The 10,441-nt window shown below is 41.0% G+C and overlaps 1 protein-coding gene across 6 annotated transcripts in view; it reads left to right on the top strand.

Moving 5' to 3' along the window:
- The window catches only part of LOC126267827 (putative thiamine transporter SLC35F3), a 652,799-nt gene that overhangs the window by 496,270 nt on the left and 146,088 nt on the right, over window positions 1-10,441 (top strand). For 2 of the 6 annotated variants that reach the window (XM_049973156.1, XM_049973133.1), the window contains exon 13: window positions 8,150-8,199. The exons of the other annotated variants lie outside the window; for them this stretch is intronic. In XM_049973156.1, the coding sequence (XP_049829113.1) occupies window positions 8,150-8,199 (50 nt within the window). The remainder of the gene's footprint in view (window positions 1-8,149; window positions 8,200-10,441) is intronic. 6 annotated transcript variants of the gene reach the window in all.

Genomic DNA, 10,441 nt, shown 5'->3' with positions numbered 1-10,441 from the left:
GACTTACCTTAGGGGGAAAAAAAGGACAGGTATACACTCGCACACACACCCATATCCATCCGCACATACACAGACAAAAGCAGACATTTCTAAAGGCAAAGAGTTTGGGCAGAGATGTCAGTCGAGGCGGAAGTAAAGAGGCAAAGATGTTGTTGAAAGACAGGTGAGCTATGAGCGGCGGAAACTTGAAATTAGCAGAGGTTGAGGCCTGGCGGATAACGAGAAGAGAGGATATACTGAAGGGCAAGTTCCCATCTCTGGAGTTCTGACAGGCTGGTGTTAGAGAGAAGTATCCAGATAACCCAGACGGTGTAACACTGTGCCAAGATGTGCTCGCCGTGCACCAAGGCATGTTTACCCACAGGGTGATCCTCATTACCAACAAACACTGTCTGCCTGTGTCCATTCATGTGAATGGACAGTTTGTTGCTGGTCATTCCCACATAGAATGCGTCACAGTGTAGGCAGGTCAGTTGGTAAATCAGGTGGGTGCTTTCACACATGGCTCTGCCTTTGGTCGTGTACACCTTCCGGGTTACAGGACTGGAGTAGGTGGTGGTGGGAGGGTGCATGGGGCACGTTTTACACCGGGGGCAGTTACAAGGGTAGGAGACAGAGGGTAGGGAAGGTGCTTTGGGGATTTCATAGGGGTGAACTAAGAGGTTACAAAAGTGGAGTGGGGAGGATTTCATGAAGGATGGATCTCATTTCAGGGCAGGATTTGAGGAAGTCGTATCCCTGCTGGAGAGCCACATTCAGAGTCTGATCCAGTCCCAGGAAGTATCCTGTCACAAGTGGGGCACTTTTGGGGTTCTTCTGTGAGAGGTTCTGGGTTTGAGGGGATGAGGAAGTGGCTCTGGTTATTTGCTTCTGTACCAGGTCGGGAGGGTAGTTGCAGGATGCGAAAGCTGTTTTCAGGTTGTTGGTGTAATGGTTCAGGGGTTCAGGATTGGAGCAGATTCGTTTGCCACGAAGGCCTAGGCTGATGGGAAGGGACCGTTTGATGTGGAATGGCTGGCAGCTGTCATAATGGAGGTACTGTTGCTTGTTGGTGGGTTTGATGTGGACGGATGTGTGAAGCTGGCCATTGGACAGATGGAGGTCAACGTCAAGGGAAGTGGCATGGGATTTGGAGTAGGACCAGGTGAATCTGATGGAACCAAAGGAGCTGAGGTTGGAGAGGAAATTCTGGAGTTCTTCTTCACCGTGAGTCCAGATCATGAAGATTTCATCAATAAATCTGTACCAGACTTTGGGTTGGCAGGCCTGGGTAACCAAGAAGGCTTCCTCTAAGTGACCCATAAATAGGTTGGCATATGAGGGGCCATCCTGGTACCCATGGCAGTTCCCTTTAATTGTTGGTATGTCTGGCCTTCAAAAGTGAAGAAGTTGTGGGACAGGATGAAGCTGGCTAAGGTAATGAGGAAAGAGGTTTTAGGTAGGGTGGCAGGTGATCGGCGTGAAAGGAAGTGCTCCATCGCAGCAAGGCCCTGGACATGTGGAATATTTGTGTATAAGGAAGGGGATAACCTACATATAACAGTATATATAGAAGGACCCCCCCCCCCCCCCCCCCCCCATGAACCATGGACCTTGCTGTTGGTGGGGAGGCTTGCGTGTCTCTGTGATACAGATATCCGTACCTTAGGTGCAACCACAACGGAGGGGTATCTGTTGAGAGGCTAGACAAACATGTGGTTCCTGAAGAGGGGCAGCAGCCTTTTCAGTAGTTGCAAGGGCAACAGTCTGGATGATTGACTGATCTGGCCTTGTAACAATAACCAAAACGGCCTTGCTGTGCTGGTACTGCGAACGGCTGAAAGCAAGGGGAAACTACGGCCATAATTTTTCCCAAGGGAATGCAGCTTTACTGTATGATTAAATGATGATGGTGTCCTCTTGGGTAAAATATTCCGGAGGTAAAATAGTCCCCCATTTGGATCTCCGGGCGGGGACTACTCAAGAGGATGTCGTTATCAGGATGTTCTACAGATCGGAGCGTGGAATGTCAGATCCCTTAATCGGGCAGGTAGGTTAGAAAATTTAAAAAGGGAATTGGATAGGGTAAAGTTAGATATAGTTGGAATTAGTGAAGTTCGGTGACAGGAGGAACGAGACTTTTGATCAGGTGACTACAGGGTTATAAACACAAAATCAAATAGGGGTAATGCAGGAGTAGGTTTAATAATGAATAGGAAAATAGGAATGCGGGTAAGCTACTACAAACAGCATAGTGAACGCATTATTGTGGCCAAGATAGATACGAAGCCCACACCTACTACAGTAGTACAAGTTTATATGCCAACTAGCTCTGCAGATGATGAAGAAATTGAAGAAATGTATTATGAAATAAAAGAAATTATTCAGATAGTGAAGGGAGATGAAAATTTAATAGTCATGGGTGACGGGAATTCGACAGTAGGAAAAGGAAGAGAAGGAAATGTAGTAGGTGAATATGGATTGGGGCAAAGAAATGAAAGAGGAAGCTGCATGGTAGAATTTTGCACAGAGCACAACTTAATAATAGCTAACTCTTGGTTTAAAAATCATGAAAGAAGGTTGTATACATGGAAGAACCCTGGAGATACTAAAAGGTATCGGATAGATTATATAATGGTAAGACAGAGATTTAGGAACCAGGTTTTAAATTGTAAGACATTTCCAGGGGCAGATGTGGACTCTGTCCACAATCTATTGGTTATGACCTGTAGATTAAAACTGAAGAAACTGCAAAAAGGTGGGAATTTAAGGAGATGGGACCTGGATAAACTGAAAGAACCAGAGGTTGTACTGAGTGTCAGGGAGAGCATAAGGGAACAATTGACAGGAATGGGGGAAAGAAATACAGTAGAAGAAGAATGGGTAGCTTTGAGGGATGAAGTAGTGAAGGCAGCAGAGGATCAAGTAGGTAAAAAGACGAGGGCTAGTAGAAATCCTTGGGTAACAGAAGAAATATTGATTTTAATTGATGAAAGGAGAAAATATAAAAAGGCAATAAATGAAGCAGGCAAAAAGGAATACAAACATCTCAAAAATGAGATCGATAGGAAGGGCAAAATGGCGAATCATGGATGGCTAGAGGACAAATGTAAGGATGTAGAGGCTTATCTCACTAGGGGTAAGATAAATACTGCCTACAGGAAAATTAAAGAGACCTTTGGAGATAAGAGAACGACTTGTATGAACGTCAAGAGCTCAGATGGAAACCCAGTTCTAAACAAAGAAGGGAAAGCAGAAAGGTAGAAGGAGTATATAGAGGGTCTATACAAGGGTGATGTACTTGAGGACAATATTATGGAAAAGGAAGAGGATCTAGATGAAGATGAAATGGGGGATACGATACTGCGTGAAGAGTTTGACAGAGCACTGAATGACCTGATTCGAAACAAAGCCCCCGGAGTACACAACATTCCATTGGAACTACTGACGGCCTTGGGAGAGCCAGTCCTGACAAAACTCTACCATCTGGTGAGCATGATGTATGAAACAGGCGAAATACCCTCAGACTACAAGAAGAATATAATAATTCCAATCCCAAAGAAAGCAGGTGTTGACAGATGTGAAAATTACTGAACTATCAGTTTAATAAGTCACAGCTGCAAAATACTAACACGAATTCTTTACAGATGAATGGAAAAACTAGTAGAAGCCGACCTCGGGGAAGATCAGTTTGGATTCCGTAGAAATATTGGAACACATGAGGCAATAAAGACCTTTCGACTTATCTTAGAAGAAAGATTAAGGAAAGGCAATCCTACGTTTCTAGCACTTGTAGACTTAGAGAATGCTTTTGACAATGTTGATTGGAATACTCTCTTTCAAATTCTAAAGGTAGCAGGGTTAAAATACAGGGAGCGAAAGGCTATTTACAATTTGTACAGAAACCAGATGGCAGTTATAAGAGTCGAGGGACATGAAAGGGAAGCAGTGGTTGGGAAAGGAGTGAGACAGGGCTGTAGCCTCTCACCGATGTTATTCAATCTGTATATTGAGCAACCAATAAAGGAAACAAAAGAAAAATTTGGAGTAGGTATTAAAATTCATGGAGAAGAAATAAAAACTTTGAGGTTCGCCGATGACATTGTAATTCTGTCAGAGACGGCAAAGGACTTGGAAGAGCAGTTGAATGGAATGGACAGTGACTTGAGAGGAGTATATAAGATGGACATCAACAAAAGCAAAACAAGGATAATGGAATGTAGTCGAATTAAGTCAGGTGATGCTGAGGGAATTAGATTAGGAAATGAGACACTTAAAGTAGTAAAGGAGTTTTGCTATTTGGGGAGAAAAATAACTGATGATGGTCGAAGTAGAGAGGATATAAAATGTAGACTGGCAATGGGAAGGAAAGCGTTTCTGAAGAAGAGAAATTTGTTAACATCGAGTATAGATTTAAGTGTCAGGAAGTCTTTTCTGAAAGTATTTGAATGGAGTGTAGCCATGTTTGGAAGTGAAACATGGATGATAAATAGTTTGGACAAGAAGAGAATAGAACCTTTTGAAATGTGGTGCTACAGAAGAACGCTGAAGATTAGATGGGTAGATCGCATAGCTAATGAGGAAGTATTGAATAGGATTGGGGAGAAGAGAAGTTTGTGGCACAACTTGACCAGAAGAAGGGATCGGTTGGTAGGACATGTTCTGAGGCATCAAGGGATCACCAATTTGGTATTGGAGTGCAGCGTGGAGGATGAAAATCGTAGAGGGAGACCAAGAGATGAATACACCAAGCAGATTCAGAAGGATGTAGGTTGCAGTAGGTACTGGGAGATGAAGAAGCTTGCACAGGATATAGTAGCATGGAGAGCTGCATCAAAGCAGTCTCAGGACTGAAGACCACAACAACAACAACATATAGAAGGAAACATTCCACGTGGGAAAAATATATCTCATAACAAAAATGATGTGACTTACCAAACGAAACACTGGCAGGTTGATAGACACACAAATAAACACATCAATGGTTACAAGGATGGTTTCCAGGGGTAACAGATTGGGTAAGGATTCCAGGCATTCGAGAAAGTGGTTGGTGTCTTTGATGAAGGATGGGAGACTGCATGTAATGGGTTCAAGGTGTTGATCTACGTAGGCAGAAATACGTACTGTGGGCGCTTGGTAACCAGCTACAATGGGGCGGCCGGGGTGATTGGGTTTGTGAATTTTAGGAAGGGGGTAGAAGGTAGGGGTGTGGGGTGTCGGTGGTATCAGGACATTGATGGAGTCATGTGAAAGGTTTTTTAGGGGGCCTAAGGTTCTGAGGATTCCTTGAAGCTCCGCCTGGACATCAGGAATGGGATTACCTTGGCAAATTTTGTATGTGTTGTTGTCTGAAAGCTGATGCAGTTCCTGAGCCACATACTGCCGACAATCGAGTACCACAGTCGTGGAACCCTTGTCCGCCAGAAGAATGACAATGGATCGGTCAGCCTTCAGATCACGGACAGCCTGGTCTTCAGCAGTGGTGATGTTGGGAGTAAGATTAAGGATTTTTAAGAAGGATTGAGAGGCAAGGCTGGAAGTCAGAAATTCCTGGAAGGTTTGGAGAGGGTGATTTTGAGGAAGAGGAGGTTGGTCCCAATGTGATGAAGGACAGAACTGTTCCAGGCAGGGTTCAATTTGGATAGTGTCTTAGGGAGTTGGATCATTAGGAGTAGGATTAGGATCATTTTTCTTCGTGGCATCCTACCTTAAACCTCTTTCCTCATTACTTTAGCCAGCTTCATCCTGACTCACAACTTATTCACTTTTGCAGGCCAGACATACCAACAATTAAAGGGAACAGCCATGGGTACCAGGATGGCCCCCTCATATGCCAACCTATTTATGGGTCACTTAGAGGAAGCCTTCTTGGATACCCAGGCCTGCCATCCCAAAGTTTGGTACAGAGATATTGATGACATCTTCATGATCTGGACTCACAGTGAAGAAGAACTCCAGAATTTCCTCTCCAACCTCAACTCCTTTGGTTCCATCAGATTCATCTGGTCCTACTCAAAATCCCATGCCAATTTCCTTGACGTTGACCTCCATCTGTCCAATGGCCAGCTTCACACATCCGTCCACATCAAAACCACCAATGTATGTGCAGATGGATATGTGTGTGTGTGCGAGTGTATACCTGCCTTTTTTTCCCCCTAAGGTAAGTCTTTCCGCTCCCGGGATTGGAATGACTCCTTACCCTCTCCCTTAAAACCCACATCCTTTCATCTTTCCTTTTCCTTCCCTCTTTCCTGACGAAGCAGCCGCCGGTTGCGAAAGCTCAAATTCTGTGTGTGTGTTTGTGCGTTTTATTCATTGTGCCTATCTACCTGCGCTTTCCCACTTGGTAAGTCTTGGAATCTTTGTTTTTAATATATTTTTCCCATGTGGAAGTTTCTTTCTATTTTATTTACATCATCATATATATAAAAAAAATAGAAAATATTTTATTTACATCATATATATATATATATATATATATATATATATATATATATATATATATATATATATATATATATATATATATAGAAAGAGTCTTCCACATGGGAAAAATATATTAAAAACAAAGATTCCAAGACTTACCAAGCGGGAAAGCGCCGGCAGACACGCACATGAACAAAACACACAAACACACACACAGAATTACTAGCTTTCGCAACCGATGGTTGCTTCTTCAGGAAGGAGAGGGAAAGACGAAAGGATGTGGGTTTTAAGGGAGAGGGTAAGGAGTCATTCCAATCCCCGGAGCGGAAAGACTTCCCTTAGGGGAAAAAAAGGACAGGTGTACACTCGCACATACACACACACACACACACACACACACACACACACACACACACACACATATCCATCCGCACATACACAGACACAATATATATATATATATATATATATATATATATATATATATATATATATATATATATATATATATACTGGTAGATAGATAAATATATTGTGCCTATCTACCGGTGCTTTCCCGCTTGGTATGTCTTGGAATCTTTGTTTTTAATATATTTTTCCCATGTGGAAGTTTCTTTCTATTTTATTTATATATATATACTGTTATATGTAGGTTATCCCCTCCCTAAAAAACCCCTTTTTCCACGGCTACCCTGTTCGTTTCATTGTATTTTTGGAGGGAGATGTTATTGTCTTCTTTATATGTATTTTCATGTTTGTTGCTGTGTGTATATGGTGAAATCATAGGCGCCATATTGCAGATGCTTAGAATAGCCATTTCTGCCATATTGATGACATCATGGGTCAAAGCAGACAGATGGAATGGTACACTTCCGTAATCCCCAAATTCTTAAGGACCACTTCATTTTGGATCTTACGATGCATATTAAATTCAAATAATGGGTAAAAGATAAATCTAACCAAATTTTCTGCTAAACCTGTTATTTTCTGGGTAAAATTTGCACACAGTAGAGTAACCTTCAATTCAGTGGTTGGTGTGAACACTCAGTGCTTTACTATGCTTTGCCCTATTTGAGGACATATGCCCTTACCTTTGTCTGAATCTTTAGCTAACCTAGTGAGCCAGTTTGTTGCTGTGTGTATATAGTGACATCATAGGCACCATATTGGAGATGCTTAGAATAGCCATTTCCGCCGTATTGATGACATCATGGGTCAAAGCAGACGGATAGAATGGTACACTTCCGTAATCCCCAAGTTCTTAAGGACCACTTCATTTTGGATCTTATGATGCATACTAAATTCAAATAATGGGTAAAAGATGTATCTAACCAAATTTTCTGCTAAACCCGTTATTTTCTGGGTGAAATTTGCACACAGTAGAGTAACCTTCAATTCAGTGGTTGGTGTGAACACTCAGTGCTTTACTGTGCTTTGCCCTATTTGAGGACATATGCCCTTGCCTTTGTCTGAATCTTCAGTTCACCTAGTGAGCCAGTTCTAAGGGGATCTGCAGTGTGCAATGTAATATAAATTACAGACTGTCTTGCAAGATAGCATTTGTCACATATATAAATCATTTTCAAAGGTAGAAGGAGCAATAGGTGATATAACACTACTCAAGATTGAAACCTTGGCATTTAGGTTTGTAATATAACTCTTCGCCACTATTTTGTTTTATTATTTATTTATTTTTAGTTTGCATTATTTTGTTTTTATTATTTACTTATTTTTATCTTTTCAGGGCATGTCTTCTGAAAAATAAGTCCCTTCTTGGAACTGATGTTATAAGACGTAAGAAATTAAGAATCATCTTCTTTCCATGACTTTTCCCTAGTGAATAAGTGTATTGTTACATTCAACCCTGAATTTTCATTGTTTGAATAAGTAACTTGTTGTATCAAAATGAAATTAGAGCTTTCCTGGCCAGCCTTTTTAGACCTCATGTGAAAAAGAGAAATAAATCTTTGCAAATCAGATAGCCTCATATCCCCTAAGAAGGTAGCAAAGGACCTATACCCAGTAAGGATGGTGAAGTGCTTTTGCAAATAACACACCAAAAGAATCTCTTTAAGTGTACAACATTTTTGATGCATTAAAGTGCACAAAACTTTTAAAAATGTTGTTGTAGTTTGGTAAGAAACTATAATACACTGTGTAAAACACAACATCTAATTGGCAAAAGATGCTCTTTAAATGTACAACACTTTTCATGTACTAAAGGGCACAAAACTTTTAAAAATGTTGTTTATATTGTCTTGGTAAGGAACTATAATACACTGTGTAAAAACACACCATCTCATTGGCACTTTGCACCAGAAGATTGCTAACATAATTCTTGGTGGCTTGGTGGAGAAATGTTATCATGACTGCTTGATTAAAGTTCATAAATTTATCAATAAAATACAGGACTGTGCCATCTAGTGATTGGTTCAATGCCATGAGAAAAGAACAGACACTTGTGTTGAATTAAATCTTACTGGTGCATTATGTCAGATTAAGTACCGTGAAGGTATTTCTGAAATAGATTGTAATAATTTTGTAGCATTTTTGTTATAGGTTAAAAAACTGTCTTACAAAATAGTACCATAAACCTTGTAGGTTCATTACAGTTCTTGTTATAATGTATGAGGTGCACCATAGCCAGTTATATGTTCTGTATTTGGTAGGTGGGAATAAGAACCACTCTGGGTAGATGGCATTCTTAAGGTTCATTTGGTATTTTCATGTCCATTGAACAACAGCAGTTTTTTGCATACACACAACCAAATCATCTTTCTGTCAATTCATGCAGTGCAGAGGGTAACAGTTACCCTTAGGTGACAAGTTATACTAAATGACTGAGGGTTATATTCACACAGAATAAAATTTCTCTATTTGAGATCAGACTATTTACTATGTCCCATCATGCTGAAACACAACGATAATATTTTTCCATATTTGTTTTCAGTTCCTATTGAGGAGTCTGATTTCCTATGGATGCGTTGATTGATGGATTGTGGCTTTTTTGTACAGAGAGGTTGCTAGTAGGTGGGAGTCACCCTGGCAGTATAATTACTACTGTTGAAGTACTGATTGGTAAATTCAGAGTTAATATCTTGAAGCTGATGGTTCACTGCAGTCATGTTAGAATTTTGGTAGCATGAGAGGAAAAAATATAAAACTGCAGTAAACGAAGCAAGCAAAGGGTTATACAGATATCTAAACAGTGAGACTGACAGAACATGCAAAATGGTAAAACAGGAATGGCTGAAGGAGAAATGGAAGGCAGAAGAAGCATGCATGACAATGGGAAAGATAAATATCACTTGTTGAAAAATAAAAGGCCTTATAAGAAATAAGAAGCACTAGTATGAAACTTAAGAGGCAAGATGGCAGGCCAGTATTAAGGAACTAGGGAAAGACTGAAAGGTGGAATATATAGAAGGGCTATACAAAGGGAACAAATTTGAAGATAGTATCATGGAAAGTGATGAGGAAATGGATGGAGGAGACAGAGGGTGCAAAATTGTGAAAAGAATTTAACAGAGCACTGAAATGTCTCAAAGACATTCAAAACAAGGCATCCACTGTAGTCAACATTTCCATATACACTGTCCAGTCACATTAATGTGACCACCTGTCAAAGGCCTGAATAACCACCTTTTACAGTGCAGACTGTTGCAAGACTTGCAGGAAGAGTGTCAGTGAGGTTCTAGAAGGTAACAACGGGGATGCGGAGCCATGCTGACTCCAGTGCAATCTGCACTAGATTTCTCAGTTGAGGATCCATGGAACAAACAGACCAATTGATTGGGTTTAAGTCCAGAAAGTTTGGAGGCCAGAGGAATGCAGTAAACTCATCCTGGTGCTCTTTGAACCATGCACACAGACTGTTACATTGTGTTATCTTGCCGGTAGATACCATCATGCTGAGCAAAAACAACCCACATGTAGCGGTGGACATGCCCCCAAGAATAGATGCATACTTGTGTCGATTTATTGTACCTTCCAGGATGATCAGATCACCAAGGGAATGCCATGAGAACATTCCCTG

Source organism: Schistocerca gregaria, chromosome 1 (assembly GCF_023897955.1).
Source record: "Schistocerca gregaria isolate iqSchGreg1 chromosome 1, iqSchGreg1.2, whole genome shotgun sequence".
NCBI lineage: Eukaryota > Metazoa > Arthropoda > Insecta > Orthoptera > Acrididae > Schistocerca > Schistocerca gregaria.
This window is presented reverse-complemented; position numbering and strand designations above follow the sequence as displayed.